This window comes from Gouania willdenowi, chromosome 5 (genome assembly GCF_900634775.1).
Source record: "Gouania willdenowi chromosome 5, fGouWil2.1, whole genome shotgun sequence".
Taxonomy (NCBI): Eukaryota; Metazoa; Chordata; class Actinopteri; order Blenniiformes; family Gobiesocidae; genus Gouania; species Gouania willdenowi.
In genome coordinates this window covers 36,507,673-36,530,619 of record NC_041048.1, presented here as the reverse complement: position 1 = coordinate 36,530,619, position 22,947 = coordinate 36,507,673, and the positions used below count along the sequence as shown (strand labels likewise).

The 22,947-nt window shown below is 36.3% G+C and overlaps 1 protein-coding gene across 2 annotated transcripts in view; it reads left to right on the top strand.

Moving 5' to 3' along the window:
• LOC114463409 (protein FAM19A4-like) overlaps nt 1-22,947 on the top strand; it is a 97,043-nt gene that overhangs the window by 52,401 nt on the left and 21,695 nt on the right. For both annotated transcript variants that reach the window (XM_028446953.1, XM_028446954.1), the window contains one exon: nt 1,553-1,708. In XM_028446953.1, the coding sequence (XP_028302754.1) occupies nt 1,553-1,708 (156 nt within the window). The remainder of the gene's footprint in view (nt 1-1,552; nt 1,709-22,947) is intronic.

Genomic DNA, 22,947 nt, shown 5'->3' with positions numbered 1-22,947 from the left:
AAAAGGACTAGTCTTCAGTATTCAACTAAAAGTATACTTGAATAAAAAATAACTCTGGTAAAGTAAAAGTATTAAATTAAATCTGTTACCTTTTATGAACACCTTTTTTAAGTAAAATTTTTCAAGAAAAAAATGCAAATGTTCAACTAAACCCAGCACTAGCTTCTCCTCCACATTAGCACGTTGACTAGCACTAGCTTTTCCTACATGTTAGCACGTTGACTAGCACTAGCTTTTCCTCTATGTTAGCATGTTGACTAACACTTGCTTCTCTAGCACTGTTGACTAGCACTAGCTTCTCCTCCATGTTAGCATGTTGATTAACACTAGCTTCTCCTCCATGTTAGCACGTTGACTAGCACTAGCTTCTCCTCCTTGTTGTCATGTTGACTAGCACTAGCTTCTCCTCCATGTTAGCATGTTGACTAACACTAGCTTCTCCTCCATGTTAACATGTTGATTAACACTAGCTTCTCCTCCATTTTAGCACGTTGACTAGCACTAGCTTCTCCGCCATGTCAGCACTTTCACCAGCACTAGCTTCTCCTCCATGTTAGCATGTTGACTAGCACTAGCTTCTCCTCCACGTTAGCATGTTGACTAGCACTAGCTTCTCCTCCTTGTTGTCATGTTGACTAGCACTAGCTTCTCCTCCATGTTAGCATGTTGACTAACACTAGCTTCTCCTCCATGTTAACATGTTGATTAACACTAGCTTCTCATCCATTTTAGCAAGTTGACTAGCACTAGCTTCTCCTCCTTGTTATCATGTTGACTAACACTAGCTTCTCCTCCATGTAAGCATTTTGATTAACACTAGCTTCTCCTACATGTTTGCACGTTGACTAGCACTAGCTTCTCCTCCATGTTAGCATGTTGATTAACACTAGCTTCTCCTCCATGTTAGCATGTTGACTAGCACTAGCTTCTCCTCCTTGTTATCATGTTGACTAGCACTAGCTTCTCCTCCTTGTTATCATGTTGACTAGCACTAGCTTCTCCTCCATGTCAGTACTTTCACCAGCACTAGCTTCTCCTCCATGTTAGCATGTTGACTAGCACTAGCTTATCCTCCATGTTAGCATGTTGACTAACACTAGCTTCTCCTACATGTTAGCACCTTGACTAGCACTAGCTTCTCCTCCATGTTAGCATGTTGATTAACACTAGCTTCTCCTCCATGTTAGCATGTTGATTAACACTAGCTTCTCCTCCATGTTAGCACTTTGACTAACACTAGCTTCTCCTTCAGCTTTGCGGTTGTTGGTTTGCAGTTTTTTACGTCGTAGTGTCATCTTCCAAGGTCTTAACAGAAACAAGTTAATTTTTAAAATGTAAAGAGTAGAAAGTACAGTAATTTGTGTTAAAAAAGTAAGGAGTAATAGTAAAAATTTGCCAATACTCCAGTAAAAAAAAAAACTACTTAAGTACAGTAACAAAGTATTTGTACTTTTGTTACTTGTCACCTCTGCAAATGACAGGCTAAAGGCTTGCTAGCTAACATCTGTGTGCATGGGTGTAATTGTGGTCCTTGGTTGTGTCTCTCACACAGTGTCGTACCAGGTGAAGCAGGGCACATGTGAGGTGGTGGCTGTGCATCGCTGCTGTAATAAGAACAAGATCGAGGAGCGTTCTCAAACCGTCAAGTGTTCCTGTTTCCCAGGGCAGGTCGCTGGGACCACCAGAGCCAGACCGTCCTGTGTGGAAGGTAAAAACATTCAACCATACATTGATAGCATTTTGAGTTGCATGTTTTTTTTGCTCGTGAGCGTTGTTCAGGTCAGGGGCAAACAATATCAATAAGTGAGTCTTTACAGTGAAGATAAAAACAAATTTTCGAACGGTAATTTAAACCTTTTACCTCATTTTTTCCGAGCGAAAAATCTATTTATTCGATTTATCGATTTATTGATCTATTTCTTTTTGTCATGAAAAATATATCTTTCCAGCAACTTTAAGAAACTTTCAGAAACATACATAATATTATATTTTATATTTTTAAAAGCCAAAGAATGTTTTCCAAAACACGTTTGAAGCTATTGGTTGAATTTATTTAATTCCATATGCTGCCTCCATCTTTTAACTATCATTTGTCTTGTGCAACAGTTTAACTGTTTCTCCAATCCTCCATCTTCACTTGCAATTTCTTGAGGAAATGCAAATCATCTGGTTTGATTACATCAAAACTACTTAACGGATTTTGACTGAACTTTAACCAAATATAGATTTTACACCATGGAAGATTCCATTAAAGTGGAGAGGGGTTGATTCTGACTCTGGATCAGTTTGAAAAATACAAAAGATCCCTCGATCATCATTGGAAAAATTTCAAAAATTCACATCTTGGTTCATAATTGATCAATCTTTATAAAATATGATTCAGTTGTGTCGGGTTGGTTTCTCAATTACCCCACCAATTGTCATCCATATTGGATTACAATTGCACATTTCTTTGTGATTTTTTCGAAAAATGGTGGTGCCCATATTTTGGGTAATACTGTCGTTATTATTGTTGATATACATTTCTTCCAAGCTTTTATAGTGTGAGTGTGTGTTATGTGTTAAACAAATATAACCATAGTGTATTAGTATTCATTGACATCAGCAATGAAGCCAAGTCATTCTTTGGTACGTTGGGCTGAAGTTATGTGAAATAAACCCAAGTTCATACGATACAAAAGCTTCTGGAGATGATCATTTTTTATCAGATAAAGACATGTAGAAGCTTGAAGTTGCCGCTCAAAAGCTTCATTTGATCTCCACTGTAAACACTCAGTTTATTGACACTGTGGGAAAAGTTTGACGCATAGCATTGTGGGATGTGGGGTCCTGTAGACATGGATGCATAGAAGTGTTTTTACTTCATTCTTACTGGGATTCGCTAGAGACCATTATTGGTCTAGTTTGTTTCCAGTGTTCCCTGTGATATCACCTCACTCCACGAAACCTTTCATTTAGGCCAGATTTGGATCTTTTCATCTAAGCCCCGAAATAATGATTTGCCATGTTTTTGCTGTAACTTTCAGTTTGTGAAAGCACCAGAAATGCGTTGGAAAGTCAATTTGACAGAGTTTTTTTTAGGGCCAAATAATGTCAATAAGTGAGAGTTTACAGTGAAGATGAAAACAAACATTTGAGCGGCAATTTCAACCTTTTACCTCATTTTTTTGTCAGCAAATGATCTTTGTATTATTGATCCCATGTCTTAATGTTGTAAAAAAATTACCTTCTTCTGCAGCTCTAAGAAATATAAGTTTCCTTATGTTGTAACGGTATAACGATAATTAAAATATTGTATTTTATCGTTTTAAAGACCAAAGAATTCTTTCGACAATGTGATTGACGCCCCAGGTTAACAGTTCTGTCGTTTGAACCAGGACATAATTATTGGTTGAATTAATTTGATGACTCATACTGCCTCCATTAGAGCATGGTATATGATGCGACTCTAATGTGTCTATCATTTTTCTTGCCCAGCAGTTAAAGGGCCTTTTCAATCCTGCCACAATTGTTTGGTATCTACTGGAAATGTTGGGGTCACAATTGTATTTTAAAGGAAGCCTTTGCATGTTTGGACATTACATGGCTGCATCACATATTTTGGTAATAATTGACTCATGGATAAATCTGACAGGGTCACAGAGGCTGGAAAATGGTTTTGATCTTCATGCGTCATTAACGTGACTACATTAAACTCCTGAACTAAAACAAATTGGTACCAGATTCACTTTGAAATATTAACAACACGAATAAACGAGTCATCTGGGTAAAATATTAATAGGCTGTGCCGGATTCTAAACTACTGCCAGGTTGCCTTTTTGTGTGGAAATTAATATTAGGGTAGCACGCTGCAGTCGTTTGGACACTGCTTTGCTGCATGATGGGTAAGACATGGATGAAACACAGTGTTTTCTACTTGTTTCTTTGTTCGTATGGCAACAAAAAAAAACTATATTCACATTTACAAAATGTATTAAGTAATTGCAACTTTAGCACAGTGATTCCCAAAATGTGGGCCCTGAGAGGTCATTTACAAACATTACCAAGTTTACCTCCATGACTTACTCAAAATATGCTTGGTTTTAAAAACTGAGGAAAAACTCCTTACGGCTTCATTTTGGTGTATTCAGTGGCTAAAACTTTGGCCCACTGGCATGTTACCCTGACAGTCCAAAAACATGATTGTCAGCAAATAGGTGAATGCGTGCCTAGAGGCTTTAATTTCAATTCTCTCTAAGAGTTTAACCATTTCTGCATCGTTTCGGTTTTGTTTCCATTTCCTCAGCTTTCCCTAATCCGTTGTCATTATATACTTTTAGAGGGGCAGTATTATGAACAATTCACTTTATAATGGTTTTGCTACAGTGATATAAATTCATTTGGCCTCATTCAGAGTTTCCTCCCTCCCTTGCTATTCCACATTTTGTAAAAAGTCAGCTCCAAACTGGCGAGTTGGATTTTTCTCGCGTTGTGACATTGTGGCGGGGTTCGATTTTCGTTCAAAAAGAAGAACCACGACCATCCATATGGCAAGTCGACTTTCATTTATTTTTCCAAAAATGGTGCTGGTGCTCAATATTTACAGTAAAACACAAATATTTACATCAAGAGAAAAAAAAAAACACAACCTGGTCCCAGCTCTACTTCCAGCTGAGAGGCTTTCAGAAATGTTCAGGTACATTGCTCCCACATGCACCTCCAGAGAAAGACTGCCCTCTATGCAGCTTCCTACACTGATTTTAACAGGTTAGCCCCTCCCATGGGTGTGGTTTAAATTAAACCAAAAACAATTATTAAGGAATACAAACAAAAACAACATTCACATCCTTTTCAAATGATAACTGATTTTCTAATAAACAAATGCATTTTTCAAATCACATCCTAAATTAATCCCCATATAAATGCAAAAACAATTAAGACAAAATAACCCCTGATCACATGATCTCCCACCCTGCGCTACTGCCTTACATAATCCCTTAGTTAACTCCGCCCCGTTTTGTCCGTCAGCTGCTCAGAGACGTCATGTCACCGGTAAGAGTTTCCGTGTGTGTGTGAGAATGTGTGAATGTTTGTAGAAATACGGAGGGGAGAAAGAGAATGTGTGTGACGTGTTTGTGTGTGTGTGTGTGTGTGCGTGTGTGCGCTGCTGCTCGGTTAGTGATGGCGCTGCTCCGTTACAGACGTCATAATGTGAAAACTCCTCCTACTGACAACCCTGGCTCCTCCTACCCTATAAGAATGTGAGCTCCTCCCTCTCAAACTACCTCACAGCTAAAACAAACATAGCAAAGGCAGGTTAATATTATATCACAGTTATTATATTTACATTCAGTATGTAGACAATCAGTTTCACTTTTTGTAGCCATTATACCACCTTCTGTCACTTTTATGGAATTATCTGACGTGTTTGTGACCCAATGCGACGCAGCTGTTGAACAAAACACTGGACTCTTAAATGGACTATTCCTGTCGTCCGTAGAGGACAGAAGGACAAGAAAGCGAAGTAGCAGCTCATGTGAGTGTTTAAAACAGCTGACTGAGCTGATAGTTGAGAGTTTACTTAAACCTCAAATACTATGTTGTTGGGGTTCTGAGAACAATTGGAGATGGGTAAAAAATAGCATAATTCCTGACCTTTAAATGTCCTGAAGTCGTGCCAAACAAGCTTAATACAGTTAGTTTAGTTAACTATTGTTATTGATTTCATATTTCTCTGAAATCACATTACATTTTGTGTCCGTCTGTTTGCTAAAAGTGCTGGCCACATGTTTTACAGTAGAAAATTGCATGGAAATGTGTGATATTGTCCAAAAGTGTAATATAGCTATTTCCATTTAAGGGGATGATTTCTGTCATATCGCATCATGTCATATTTTTAAATTGACATATTCATCTTTCTGGCCACTCGTTTACAGTGAAAAATTGCATGTAAATGCATGTAAGGGTCTATTCCATGTCACACTGCTATTGATTTTGTTAAAAAGAAAAAAAAAGTTTTTGAATATACTTTTATCTAATATCTAAACATTTAGAGTCTGGCACAGTGTACAATATTTCCTTAACTTTTTTCCAAAATTATTTTATACCATTTATAGAAAGAGTCTTTCATGTGGCATCAGACTAGAATCATCAACTGCAGTTTAGAAAAAGCACATCATTCAGGACAGTTTTCAATTTCTCCTTTTTTCCCCCAAGCCTCTTGAGAATACAACAGATGGTGGTTGCAAAAGTAATTTCTGTGGATGTTCAGATGTATATTTCATAAAAAAGACAAACAAAAAACATTTTAGAAGCTTTAGGAAAAGAATAGAGATAAAAGATCAATGTTCACACTTATTTGGAATGACACAGAGGAGAAAACCTTTCCCTAAATGTGATCTCACAGCCAGGGTTTACATATTAGGTTGTGTTATTCTGAGTTATTACATGTTGCACATGTGTGTCTCCCATAATGAAAAACACAAATGTTTGCGCATGAATAGCAAAATCCACACATAAAGACTTTCAAGGGGGATGTGTGGGATGAAAAGAGATGTGTCACTTTTATTTGGTTTATAAGGACATGGCTTAAAGTGGCCCTCTGTCTAATTTTGTGTGGCCCATAAAGTAAATGCACTAAAATGACTCCAAAAACACACAAAATGACAGGAAAATACATATAAGGACACCAAAAATACATAAACATGACTATAAACACCCTAGAGGACAACAAAAATACACAAAGTGACTCCAAAAACTCACAAAATGACAGAAAAATACACCAAAAAACATCCAAAATACACAGGGATGGGTACAAAAACCCAAGATGACAACAAGAATACACAAAAATGACTACAAAAAATCTAGACGACAACAATCCGGCACAAAATGACTAAAAAAACTCATACAATGACAGAAAAATACATATAAGGACACCAAAAATACACAAAGATGGGTACAAAAACCCTAGATGACAACAAAACAACACAGAAATGACTACAAAAAATCTAGACGACAACAGTCATGCACAAAATGACTAAAAAATTCACAAAATGACAGAAAAATACACCAAAAATGCACAAATTCATATATTTGATGCTCTTAAGGGCCTAATTTGGCCCCTGGGCCTCGACTTTGTCACATGTGGATTAATTGGAGTAACTGAATTGTCCACCTACATGTGCCCACTTTACGCCCACTGTGAGCTGGATGTTAACAGCAGCAGACCACCTTGACCCTGAGTAAAGATAATAAAGAGATGGAGGTTTTACACTGTCATTGTTCATGTCACACAGTCTTTAGTTCTTCTGTTCCTGTTGCTATTGCTGCCTGCCACCAGTAGAAGGAGCCTTTCCCATTAAAATGAACCAACAGCAATATATTTCAGTTCCATCAGCACTATTTTCAACAAATAAAGAGAGATTTCTTTCCACCTTCAATATGATGCCTGATGAGAATGTGTTGTTGATGATGATAGAATCAGGCGTCTAAAGAAAAGACAATTGACTTTGTAAAGAGAGTCAGAATAATGAAAGACATTAACTCTAAAGTTTGTATTAGCATAGAGGAAGGTGGAGATTGCATTCAGAGAGACGTAGTCAGAGGTTTTGCTTTGCTGAATCAATCACTCAATTTATGAACAGATTTGAAATGAACCCGAACATGAATTAACAAGTCAATAGGAAAAAACAGCCACTCATCAAACGCACAGCTGTGGTCTGGAGTGGACACCAGGCCCAGGGTTGATGACTCCAGATTAGAACATGGTTGTTCCTCATTATTTAATCCAGCAGTTGTTATCTGGTTTCTCCTCCCTTTGGCCTGGCACATGGCTGACCATGTGTCTCCTTTTGTTATGATACGTAAGACATTTGTGATTGTCGGGGTCAAAAACATGCGGAGAAAAAGACATAGAGACATTATTAGAGCAGGAATACATTTTACATCTAACAGTACTGTTTTAATTAGAAGATGTTTTACATTTAGAAATCAAACAATATTCATGAGTTATTGTAGTTAGTTAAAGATGACATTTTCTGCTGACTTACAGCAATACAGATTATGTACAAGATTATTGATTGATTCATTATTGTTTATCAATTAGGGGTCATTTTGCTCTCAAACCATCTTTTAGTGATATTCTGACTGTCCCTAAGGTTGCTTATATCTAATTTGTCTGTTCACTTACAGTACGTACAGTTTGTGTTGTTATTAGATTAGGTTAAAATCAGATGTTTTTAAACAGCTTGTTCCAGAAAATAGACCTCAAAGTTGCTGACAAAGGATATGTTTTATTAAAGGATTTATTGAATATGAGGACATTTAGTGTAATGATATGTAATTACAGTTTGCATTACACACACACACACACACGCACACGCACGCACACACACACACACCTAACTGAGGGGAAATTAGCATTTCATTATATCCCATCCAAGAAACATGAAAAGACGATCTGACAAAAGACAGAAAAACCAGCACATATAACATGGGAGGGCAGGAGTGGGAGAACTGTGAGTCGCCACAAGGGCGGCGCTCCATATCCTTAAAATAGGAGGAAATGGGGAAAAAGGCAGATCCTAAACTATGTTCCCTTAGGGGCATACAGTGCAGGACTTGGAAATAAACTCCTCAGCGCATAAGCCCATAAAAGCAATTACAACAAAAACTTGACATAGCACGTATGGTCGGGGAGAGGGGACTCGTGGGGGGGAGGATTGCAGCCGGCCGCTGGGGGGCGCGCACGTGTGGCGACCTTCCTGCAGCCACTGCGTGGGAAAAGCAGAAGACACTAGAATTCACACTCGTCCCAACTTGTTTCATTTCCTATTCACATTTTACCTTCGTGTTGCATGCATACCTAACACTGAGCAGCACTTATCTCATGAGTCATGGCTGACCTCTGGGTTCTCTGCTACAAAACATCTCACCTCATTTGACACGTGCACAGCACACTGATGCACACACCTGCTCTCACCTTTTAGAGATGGAGACAAACCCACAGCAGAGCTGTAGTGTAAATGGAGTTACATTATTGATGGAAGAGGAGACTGGCTGCTCTACACAGGACACACACTTTCACACTCTCTCTCTCACTCTTCTTAATAACCTTTGTAGTAACATTGGTTTCTTTTAAACCAGATTTAGTGCTGTAAGGAAATATTTCAGGGTTTTTCGTGACCCTATGTGGGGTCACCTTAAATGTCTAGTATTGATAAATTAAAACACAATACTTAATAAATAATAATAAATAATATGTTAATTTTCTTAAATTGTTTTCTATATCTATTTCTATATATATATCAAAAGTGAATGTTTATTCTTTGAATTGTATTGTATTATTATTGTATTGGAAGACAGCCAAGAACAACTCTATCTATCTATCTATCTATATATCGATCTATCTATCTATCTATCTATCGATCTATCGATCTATCGATCTATCGATCTATCGATCTATCTATCTATCTATCTATCTATCTATCTATCGATCGATCGATCGATCGATCGATCGATCGATCGATCGATCGATCGATCGATCTATCTATCTACTTACCTATCTATCTATCTATCTATCTATCTATCTATCTATCTATCTATCTATCTATCTATCTATCTATCTATCTATCTATCTATCTATCTATCTATCTATCTATCTATCTATCTATCTATCTATCTATCTATCTATCTATCTATCTATCTATCTATCTATCTATCTATCTATCTATCTATCTATCTATCTATCTATCTATCTATCTATCTATCTATCTATCTATCTATCTATCTATCTATCTATCTATCTATCTATCTATCTATCTATATATCGATCTATCTATTGATCTATCTATCTATCTATCTATCTATCTATCTAACTATATATCGATCTATCGATCTATCGATCTATCTATCTATCTATCTATCTATCTATCTATCTATTGATCTATCTATTGATCTATCTATCTCAAATTAAAACACTGCACACGATCTCAAACAACTACACTAATCTTTACTAATCTGTATTTGTAACACAGTAAAACAAATATGATCATAAAACAAATTTTAGAGAAAAAAAGTATCTGGGATCGCTAGAAATTTTTGATATAAAAATGAGGTCACGACCTGAATAAGGTTGGGAACCAGTGAATTATGTATTTGTACATATATGGCTAGGGTTAGCAACTCAATTACAGTAATGTTAGTACTTTTACCTCTGGTTAAAAACATCAGTCGAGGAAAGTAAATATTTTAAAAGATTCTTTCTCTAAATTTTGAGATTTTGAAAAACAAGTTTTTACAGTGCTTTTTTTTTCCATTTCAAAAATCCACTTTAAATAAATGCTAAATATTAATCCCTGTATCCTTTTTAAGCACCTTGTTACCACCACCTTGTTTAATAGAGATTTCTGTTGAGATTTGTTGATTCATTTTCATCTATTTTTATTCATTTGTTCGTTCAAAACAAATAAATAAAAATGTACTTGATTGTAACAAGTTTCTATTTAGTGTCACTTACTGTTGCATTAACAGGTTGCTCTTAAGGTGACAGATATTACTTAAAGACTAAGAGCTAAATGTTTCCAATTCATGTAATGAAATAATTGCAGTCGATTCAATAGGCCTTTTACCATTAATGTGACTCATAACTGACTCTCTTTCAAAGGAGTTCAGTACTTGTTATGTACAGTATATTCTCATTAAAATGTGAAATTAATAGTCTAAGCATCTTCCTCCAACTAAACTCACAGTGATTTAAATCTCCAAAATAGTTCCAGCGAAGCTGCTTTTAGAATTGGTTTACTGCTTTAAAATTGGCACACACATTTATAAAAATGAGACATGTTCAGCGTGTGAAGTGTTGCCAGAAAAAGTGTTTTATTACAGGGCCAAGAAATTTAGTTAAACGATTCGACGCACAAAGGGCTGCTGTTGTTTACTTTTCTCTCCGCCTCTAATGTCAAGCCTCTTGTCGTTTTAGTCAGACTGGTTCCATGTATAATCGCTTTTTTGGGACACTTTTTCCAACAATTTGCTTTGCACTTGTGTTTTCTCGTCATGCATACCTGGCTCTGTGGCATGGCTGTGTGAGCGTAGCCAGGGCAGCAGAGATGCAGCGTGTTAGTAAATCATTGTGGCAAGAGATGGATGATCCTTTCCAAACGGCTTCTCCGTGTAGCAGCATCACTGAGTGGAACGGTTACAACGCCAGAGGGTATTCTTCAGAGGTGAAAGTAATGGATTACAAGTACCCAAGTTACTGTAATTGAGTTGCTTTTATGGATACTTTTTTTAGTATATTTTTGCATGAAACCTGCATCAATCAGGTTCCACATGGTCTCCACCTTCTCTAGAATTTCTCTCAAAAGATCTTGAGGAAAAACTATTTTATGTTTAGTTTTGGATTTTCTGCCAACTTAAAATTGGAATCTTAGTTATTAAGCAAGCTACATTTTAATGTTAACGTCTCTACAAAAAGTAATTTTCATGAAATCATAGCATCAGGTTAGAAGTGATGTGGTTGCCTCATGGTTACTGACTTAAAACTGGTGTGTTACTGTAGGTCCTTGAATAAGATCCTTTATCCTGTTGAGTTGGAAAAACTTAAAGCTTTAAGTTGACTTGCCTTCATTTTAAGGTTAGGACTAATGCAAAAAATGATTTGAGATCAATTTAAATGAGGTGCATGTGATTGCAATCTTTTAATCTAACTTATTAACTTCATTTCAATGATCTTAACACATTTAGACACTTTAATGTAAACTGCTTAAAAACAATTATTACTCTTTTGACAAGATCCCAAGAATGAATTCAATCTAGGGTTTTATACCTGGAAAATGTGTTTTCTTTAGCATTGCAGAATGTACACAGTAAGATGTGTTGATTCAATTTAATCAACTTTGTTTATATAGCGCAAATTACAACAATAGTCATCTCAAAGTGCTATCAAAATATAAAATTCTTAAGAGAAGACGAAAAAAATAAACAGCAAATCGACATGAACAAGTATCCGTGACAGCGGGAAGGAATAAATCTCCGTTAGAACCAGGTTCAGAGGTGGCAGCCGTCTGCTTTGCCTGGTTGGGGTTAGTGGACAGAAGGACAAACAGAACAGGATAGAGAGATAGAACATCAGAGTGTCTCAGACTAGTTGAGCTGTGAACCACAGATCAGGAACTGCCATCATCAGCTTCACAACACCTGAAACAGAGCAGAGAGAGAAGAGCGAGGAGAAGGCACAGACTGCAGAAAAAACATGATACAGTATTAGCAGGTCTGCCTGCATGTAGACACCTGCTATTATATGGTGTACGCTTCTGTGAATAAATAGTTTTTGAGTTGATCCTTAAAGGTGGAGAGGGTAGCAGCCTCTCGTACTAAGACTGGGAGCTGGTTCTAAAGGCGAGGAGCCTGGTAGCTGAACGCTATGTCTCCTCTTCTACTTCTAGACATGCTAATGCATCTATATGAATGTAATAATTTTTTTATATGCATTATTTTCTATATTTTTGTTCCCTTTAACAAACACCTAGTATTTTACATTAAGAAAACAAATTAATTTCTCCTGTTATCATCCAACAAATCTTCAATACCAGTATGTCATGTTCAGGAATTTACTGGTAAGTCAGGTGACATCCTGGAAAGACTATGAGTAAAACAAACAATTATATTCATTTCCAGAGGTGAAAGTAATGGATTACAGACACAAGTTACTGTAATTGAGTAGCTTTTATGGGTACTTGTACTTTTTTCAGTTTATTTCTAAATCAGTAATTTTACTTGGCCTTAAATATATTGTGGTGGTTCTTTTGGCTTCCAATTCTGGGTGGATCATCTAGACTATTGGTCCTCCTAATTGTCAATCATTCTGACATAAGGCCGTTGTACATGCTCGTCCCCACCTAGTTTTTACTTGCTGCGCATGTGCACTAAAGGTGCGTTCACACTGAACGCAACTGGAGTGACTGAAGCAACTAGATTATTTTCAAATCAATGTAAAAGACGCAACCTCAAGTTATCTCCCCTCAAGTGACCTGACTTGCGTGATTTGAGCGTGACCTTGTCGCTCAAAGTTGAAAAATTGGAACTTTTTCAGCGACTTCAAGTGAAAAGTCCCCCGTCCTTCACTGTCTGTAGAGCCAAGGCAGCAGCCTCTCCCTCCTGCTACAGTGAGACAACTGCAGCGGTGGTCTGCAGCCAGGACCTCTTGAATTTATCAAGCCTATATTCTGCGTGAACTCATCCTTTAGTAACCTCCCAAGTTGATCATTTAAACCGTAAAAGCGGCGCTGTCTGTGGTACGGCCAGAGAAGAAGTGATCAACCCTCTCTCTCCCCTGTCAGCGGCATATCAGACACACACAGACACACACACAGACACACACCCACTGTTCCCTGGTCATCACATCACTGGAGCACCACTATGGAATCACCGGGTAAGTAAGCTTGTATGAGCGATGCCAACACCAACTTGTGAACAGAACTGTGCACGAGGAAAACTGGGCTCGTGCACACTCTCTCGCACTCATTTAATAGGCGTTCCCTCTTGGGAGCAGGTAGAGTGTTGCGCATGTGCATTTTTTAAAAAAGTGGAGAGGGCGTTTCTTTTCTAAACTTCGGGAAACTCCTCCTCTATATCTTTAAGTATATTTCTACGCTCAACTGTTACTGAATAAATTGTTATTATTTAAATTTTTGTTTCATGGTCTCTTCATAAACTTCTGACCTCAGGTCACATTGAACATAATCCATATGTTCTTAGTCATGACATTTCTGATCAATGCTCAGCCACTTTCTTTGGTTCAGTTTTCTTTCTATTATGTTGTTACCCACATGGCACTGTTTTAGAGTCCATAAATATAGCTATACTTAGAGCTTGAGAATATATTATTATTATTATTATTATTATTATTATTATTATTATTATTCGATTTTGGACAAACCATTTATTTATACAGATGCCTTTGAGGAAAATAAATAAATTAACTTCCAATTGTGCAATATTTGGTCTCTTCCATGTTTACTGTATGCAAGGGAACCTTGTCAAGATTTATTACCAAAAATAAACATGGAGGGTGAAAGTAACTAGTAACTTTTACTTTAAGTACTATTTAATTGAGCTAGTTTTTACTTGTACTTGAGTATTTTATGTATGACTCACTTGTACTTGTACTTGAGTACATTTTAAATCAGGTAACAGTACTTCTACTTGAATATGATACATCAGTACTCGTTACATCTCTGGAGTGTTGTTACAATTGAGTACATTTTCATTTAATGACAAAAAAATTGCATTGAAAAAAGACAAACTTATCCAGAAAACTAAATGATGATTGTCTAACAACATTTACAGACCAGCCATAACAATAGAACCAGCTCAGCACTGTTGCAGTTTAAACACGTTATTAACTTTGTGGACAAAATGTTCCAAATTAATGTCACTCGAGTCATTAATAGCTTTTGCTAAGTATGATTAAGTATCATTTCAATGAAGTAACCGTACTTCTACTTGAGTAGGGCATATCAGCACTCTTTACACCTCTGCTATTCTTATACCTCTGGGTCCATATCCTCATCCCATGTGCGTCTGTGTGTTTGGGTTGTTGTGGGTGGAGGTCCATCACAGTCCTTTTAAATAGTAATGACCTGGGGGGTATTGGACCACTTACTGCACAGCAGGGACTTCATACACATACAAATAAAAAAACACGCACAAATGCATCTATCTGAGGTGCACGACAGACGTGTGCATGGATGCAAATGCACATGCACTTGGGGATGAGAAATGAGAATAGAAGCACAAAGTAGAACTCCCCATCTTTTTTCTTTCTTTTCTTTTCTTTTTTCTTTTTTAACTCCCAGTAGCTCTGCGCAGTGAGTTCAGGCAGTGCCTTTGTGAAGTATTAATGGGGAAACACTCCAGCTGACGCATGCCTGAGTGCACATATTGTAATAGTACCTTACATCAAACAGGCTCCGCTTGAGATACACAATAGAATAGTTGGGATGGGAATTAGTTTTTCTGATATCAAAGGCTAATCTACCATTCTTTATCATGTGACTCTGGATGATTGGAGATGAAAGGGTGAGAGGTGAAAGACAGCACTTTGGTAGCGTAGCTTATAGTACATGAAAAAGCTTCATTGTTGTTATGTAATGGTTGGGCTGTGCTGGTCTGATGTCACATACTGTACCCTAGTGTGTAATTAGTCACAAAATCAGATATGCGTCAAGGAGATGTGTGTGTTTTCTCACTAGTGTTGCATCTTATTTGTTTTTTATTCAGTTATAGAGATAATGTGACCATTGCTTATTTTATTAATTATTGTCATGTTTAAAAAAAACGTTTGATCTAAATATTGAAAAAAAAAAAGGATCTTCTGTAAAACCAATTATTCCTCTTTTGATAAGATCCCAAGAATGGATTCAATCTAGGGTTTTATGTGTGGAAAATGTCACGTGTTTTTTTTTAGCATTGCAGCATGTACACAGTAAGATGTGTAGATTCAATTTAATCAACTTTGTTACAACAATAGTCATCTCAAAGTGCTATCAAAATATAAAATTCTTAAGAGAAGAAGAAAAAAAATAAACAACAAATCGACATGAACAAGTATCCGCGACAGTGGGAAGAAACAACTCCCTTTTAAAGGAATAAATCTCCGTTAGAACCAGGTTCAGAGGTGGCAGCCGTCTGCTTTGCCTGGTTGGGGTTAGTGGACAGAAGGACAAACAGAACAGGATAGAGAGATAGAACATCAGAGTGTATCAGACTAGTTGAACTGTGAACCACAGATCAGGAACTGCCATCATCAGCTTCACAACACCTGAAACAGAGCAGAGAGAGAAGAGCGAGGAGAAGGCACAGACTGCAGAAAAAACATGATACAGCATTAGCAGGTCTGCCTGCATGTAGACACCTGCTATTATACGGTATACGCTTCTGTGAATATATAGGTTTTTAGTTTAGCCTTAAAGGTGGAGAGGGTAGCAGCCTCTCGTACTAAGACTGGGAGCTGGTTCTAAAGGCGAGGAGCCTGGTAGCTGAACGTTATGTCTCCTCTTCTACTTCTAGACACTTTGATGCTTCTATATGGATGTAATAACTCTTTCATATGCATTATTTTCTACATTTTTTTTCCCTTTAACAAACACCTAGTATTTTACATTAAGAAAACAAATTAATTTCACCTGTTATCATCCACCAAATCTTCAATGCCAGGATATCATGTTCAGGAATTTACTGGTAAGTCAGGTGACATCCTGGAAAGACTATGAGTAAAACAAACAATTACATTAATTTCCAGAAGTGAAAGTAATGGATTACAGGTACAAGTTACTGTAATTGAGTAGCTTTTATGGGTACTTGTACTTTTTTCAGTATATTTCTAAATCAGTCATTTTACTTGGCCTTAAAGATATTGTGGAGGATGTTATTTTGGCTTCCAATTCTGGGTGGATCATCTAGACTATTCGTCTATTGGCAGCTTGTGTGTGTGATGTCATTGCAAATTCACGAGTGGGGTACGTTTGTTTACAGTAGCGGCGCAGCCCGTGATGGTTTTTGTTAGAGATTCCAAAGAATCGTTTGACTAAGAACCGGTTTCCAAACAAAACTGATTAACAATGCGCATCCCTAAGTATGACTAGTGTGCCCACCGTGCATACTTAAGAGATGTCCTAATATAGTATACATCTGGGTGTTTTTCACATACTCAATATTTCCATACTATCTAATGAGAACGTACTACATACTAATTTTGATGTCAGACTTAATAAGAGTAGTACGTTAGTATGACGTTTCGAACACGGCCATAGATTGTTCATGATAAATACATACTTCCTTATCTGACCTGTGTAGATTACTAGAAGAATAACAACAACATGTGGGTAGAGAACTTCAGCATGTCAGAATTGATAACGTTGACTACAAAAATTCATTGACAGATTTTATAACATTGTCGCGTCGTTTAATCTTGTAAACAAAGGCTAAAAACCGGCGCGCGGTCACTTCCTGGTGCAGGTCCTTACATGAACTTTGAACCGCCGCATCCCGCCTCTCCGGGCGGCCAGGATACTTCCTCGTCACCGCAGCCTCAGAGGATGGAGTCGGTGGACTTGGCTGTGCCCGGCACCTGTGAACCTTTTGGAGTGATTATTCAGCCCATATCTGCGCTTATTGTGAGCCGTGCTGGCTGTTTGCAGACCGAATTGCACCTTTTTACAGCGATGCATGAGTGGAAGGAGTACGAAACTGGCAACATTTAAACGAGAGGATTGACTCGCATGCTTTTCTAATGAGAGAATATGGGTTTTCTTTGTTTTGAAGTGGGATTTAAAACAATAGCAATGCACTTGTATCCTCACATGTGTGATTTATGTGGACCTATTGTATGTCTGTCATCCTTCTGGATTGATTCCTAATTTTTGCTACCCTTAAAATAACGGAAATGCCTTCATTATTTGATTTGATCTATTGCATACAATCCTATAGTTAACCTGTTCTCCCTCTCATTGATTTGGGATCATTTAACAAAAACTAATTTCTGAAAAATATGGTCTTACTCTTGCTATTCAAATATTTGCACTTTTTTTGCACTATTTCACTAGACCTGCTTTAAATTAAAATACCTTGTTTTCTGCTTATACTAGCATTATTTATGAACAGTAAAATGCTTTCATCTACTATCAATTGTATAATTTTATATATTATTGATAAATGATTAGATTTTTCTTAACTTTTAGGTAATCTGATAATTTGTAATAGGTATTTTATTGTGATAAACATAAATCATCTTTAAATTATTAACTAATATACTTTTTTTTTTAAATAGTGCTCCAAGCAAAGGCATTTGGATGAGTTTGTCATGAGGAGAGGTTCAACAGAGACACATTATCATGCACAACTCTTTAGTTGCTTTAAAGTTTTTACCACCAGAACCTGTAAGGCAGGTTAGCAACATCTTTTGTTACTTTTTTGTTTTACAAAGTGTTTCTGTTATGAGTAGTTGATCAAGACCAAATGCACTTTGTATTATTTCATGTATTTATTTTCATGTTTCATGTTGAAAATACAACTATTATAAATGCATTATTTTGTCCTGTCATTGTTTTATTTCCTTTCTGTAAAACAGGCTGTCAGAGTACAACAGGGTCACTTTCACAAGTGTGAGGATTTAAGCAGGTGGGCTAAAATAGCCATTCAGAAATATGTGCTTTAAAACAAAAAAATTATCGTGATGAGTCAACTAATCAATAAAATAATTGATAGATTAGTCGACTACAAAAATAATTGTTAGTTGCAGCTCTACACAACACCAACACTCTACCCTTCAAACCCACTTCCGGCCCTCTGTCTAAATTTATGCGGCCCCCAAAGTAAATGTACAAAATGACAGAAAAATATACAAAACAAGAGCAACAATAAATTACAAAAAAACACAAATAATTACAACATTGCAGGAAAATACACTAAAATACATAAGAAAATACTTCAAAAACACACAAAACTACTCCAAAAATGAACACAACGAGACCCGTAATACACAAATTACCATAAAAAATATACTAAATTACAGAAAATGACAACAAAAGTACACCAAAAGACACTAAAAATATGAAAAATGACTCAGCAACAGCACTAACAAAAAAGCAAAAAGACAACAGACTCCAAAAAATGCAAAATGACAGCACAAACACACAATATGATTCTATAAAATTTATATTTTATGGGAAAAATACAGAAAGGACAACAAAATGTCACAAAATGTCTCATGACGCGCAAGAAAAAACAAACATACATAGAATGAGAGAAAATCACACAAAATCACTATAATAACTATTTGTTTTTTCCTGCTCAGATTGGTCATTATTCTAAATGCTGACATGAATGTTGATCATGATGTGGCCCTCCGATCAAACAAACACAATTTTGTGGCCCTGTTGTGATAAAAGTTGCCTACCTCTGCCCTAGACTAGAAAAAAGTGAGAAAAAACTTCAAACCAACAAAACCATGTTCACTGAAATTTAGGGGTTTAGCTCATTGACTAAGACGCCTGATGAGAGTTTGGGCTCTTCAGTATCTTATTTGTTCCTAGCACTGCACACTTTGGGGTCTATTCTCCCATGTGCGTGAGTTAAAAAAGCTGCGCAACGGTGCTGTTTTCGGCTGCGCGCTATTCTCCCCCTGTACTTAAGTCAGTTACTGCACGACTCCATCCCAGTTACGCACTCTGGGTGGAGCGACCCTATAATGTGTTAACAAGACCCTAAAACTAGTGCAAATATGATGAGCACACTTAAACTGGGTAAAAAATGCAGTAAGGCACAAAAGACACACAAAATCAGATGTAAAGCATGTCAAGCTGAACTTGCCTTAGAATGTTTTTCTTGGAGATGCCAGGGATTGTACACTGGGCCTCAAACATGCAAAGCATGCACTCCACCACTGAGCTACATTCCCACTTTCAGAGATGTCCCATCCATCCATCTTCTCCCGCTTAGCCGTTTCCGGGTCGCGGGGGCAGCATCCTCAGTAGGGAGGCCCAGACTTCCCTCTCCCCAGCCACTTCCTCCAGCTCTTCCGGGGGGACCCCGAGACGTTCCCAGGCCAGCCGAGAGACATAGTCTCTCCAGCGTGTCCTGGGTCTTCTCTTTCAGAGATGTGAAATGAGAAAAAAGTGACGAACACCCCAAATCAGACGTAAGGCTATAGTAAGGCATAAAAATGGAAAAACTTTGTTGTTTTTTTTCTGAGACAAGGCTATCACAAGACCCTAAAAACCAGTGTAAATATGATGAGCACACTTAAACTGCGATGACAATACAGTATGGCATGAAAAATTAGAAAAAAGTGACAAACACCTCAAATAAATTTTTAAGGCATAAAAATGGAAAAAACAATGGATTATTTTTTTTCTGAGATAAGGCTATCACAAGACTAAAAACTAGTGCAAATATGATGAGCACACCTAACCTGGGGAAAAATACAGTAAGGCATGAAAAATGAGAAAAAAGTGGAAAATGAGAAAAAAATGACAAACAGCCCAAATCTGAGGTAAGGCTATATTGTAAGGCATAAAAACAGAAAAAACTTTGGATTTTTTAAATTTTTTTCTGAGATTAGGCTATCACAAGTCCCTAAAAACTAGTGTAAATAATAAGAGCAACCTATACTGGGGAAAATTACAGTAAAATGAGAAAAGAGTTTAAAATTAGGTTTAAGTGACACACACCCCAATTCAGAGGTTAGGCTATAGTAAGGCATACAAATGGGAAAACTTAAAAAAAAAAAAAATTGAGCTAAGGCTATCACAAGACTCTAAAAATTATAACAAATATGATGAGCACACTTAAACTGGGATAAAAATACAGTAAGGCATGAAAAATGAGAAAAAAGTGACTAACACTCCAATTCAGAGGTAAGGCTATAGAAAGGCATAAAAATGGAAAAACTTTGAAAAAAATATCTGAGATCAGGCTATCACAAAATCCTAAAAAATAGTGCAAATATGATGAGCACACTTAAGATGTGATGAAAATACAGTAAGGCATAAAAAATGAGAAAAAAGTGACAAACACCCCAAATCAGAGGTAAAGCTATAGTAAGGCATTAAAATGAAAAAACTTTTGAATTTTTTTCTGAGATAATGCTATCACAAGACCCTAAAAACTAGTGTAAATATGATGTATGATGTAAATATAAAAAATACAGTAATGCATGAAAAATGAGGAATAATTGGAAATTGAGGAAAAAAATGACAAACAGTCCAAATCTGAGGTAAGGCTATATAGTAAGGCATAAAAACAGAAAAACTTTGGATTTTTTTTTTTTTTTTCTGAGATAAGGCTATCACAAGTCCCTAAAAACTAGTGTAAATACGATGAGCACACTAAAACTGGGGAAAAATACAGTAAGGCATAAAAAATGAGAAAAAAGTGGTTAGGGTTAAGGCATAAAAATGGAAAAACTTTGAAAAAAATAACTGAGACAAGGCTATCACAAAACCTTAGAAAATAGTGAAAATATGATGAGCACACTTAAGATGGAATAAAAATACATTAAGGCATGAAACATGAGAAAAAATTGACAAACACCCAAAATTTGAGGTAGTGCTATAATAAGGCATGAAATGAAATAAAAATTTATTTATTTTTTTCCGAGATAAGGCTATGACAAGACCCTAAAAACTAGTGCAAATATGATGACCACACCTAAACTTGGGAAAATTACAGTAAGGCATGAAAAAGAGGAAAAAGTGGAAAATGAGAAAAAAAAGTGACAAACACCCCACATCTGAGATAAGGTTATAGTAAGGCATACAAATGGAAAAAAAATTAATTTTTTTTCTAAGATAAGGCTATCACAAGACCCTAAAAACTAGTACAAATATAATGAGCACACTTAAATTGGAAATAAAATACAATAAGGCATGAAAAATGAGAATAAAGTGACAAACACCCCAAATCTGAGGTAAGGTTATAGTAAGGCATGAAAATGGAAAAACTTTGAAAAAAAATCTGAGATAAGACTATCACAAAACCCTAGAAAATAGTGCAAATATGATGACCACACTTGAGATGGAATGAAAATACAGTAAGGCATGAGAAAAAGGTTTAAAATGAGAAAAAAATGACTAACACCCCAATTCAGAGGTTTGGCTATAGTAAGGCATAAAAATGAAAAAGCTTTGAAAAAAATATCTGAGACAAGGCTATCACAAAACCCTAGAAAATAGTGCAAATATGACGAGCACACTTAAAATGGTATGAAAATACAGTAAGGCATAAAGAATAAGAAAAAAGTGACAAACACCCCAAATCAGAGGAAAGACTAAGGCATTAAAATGGATAAACTTTTAAAAAAAAATTCTGAGATAAGCCAATTACAAGACCCTAAAAACTATAACAAATAAGATGAGCACACTTAAACTGGGATGAAAATACAGTAAGGCATGAAAAATGAGAAAAAGGTTTAAAATGAGAAAAAAGTGACTAACACCCCAATTCAGAGGTTAGGCTATAGTATGGCATAAAAATGGAAAAACTTTAAAAAAATATATCTGAGATAAGGCTATCACAAAACCCTAGAAATTAGTGCAAATATGATGAGCACACTTAAGATGGGATGAAAATACAGTAAGGCATAAAGAATGAGAAAAAAGTGACAAACACCCCAAATCAGAGGAAAGACTATAGTAAGGCAAAAAAATGAAAAAAAATAAGATTTTTCTTTTCTGAGATAAGGCTATCACAAGACCCTAAAAACTAGTACAAATATGATGAGCACACTTAAATTCGAAATAAAATACAATAACGCATGAAAAATGAGAAAAAAGTGACAAACACCCCACATCTGAGGGAAGGCTATAGTAAGACATAAAAATGGAAAAACCTTTTAAAAAAAAAATTCTGAAAAAATTGCTATCACAAGTGCTAGTGTAAATATGATGAGCACACTTAAATTGGGATGAAAAAAAAAGATAAGGCATGACAATAGGACAAAAAACCCAAATCAGAGTTAAGGTTATAGTAAAGTATATAGAGCTGAACTTGCGTAAGAACATATATTTGCAGAAACGCCAAAGATTGAACCTGGGACCTCAAACATGCAAAGCATGCACTCTACCATTGAGTTACATCTCCACTTTTGGTGTTTCAAAATGCGAAAAAAAATGATAAACACCCCAAATCTGAGGTAAGGCTATAGTCAGGCATAAAAATGGAAAAACTTTTGAATTTTTTTCTGAGATGAGCCAATTACAAGACCCTAAAAACTGTCACAAATATGATGAGCACATCATCATTTTTATACATGCCTTAATGTAATTTCATTGGGATGAAAATACATTAAGGCATGAAATGTGACAAAAAATTGAAAAACACCCAAAATTTGAGGTAAGGCTATAATAAGGCATGAAATGAAATAAAAATGTAATTTTTTCTTCTGAGATAAGGCAATCGCAAGACCCT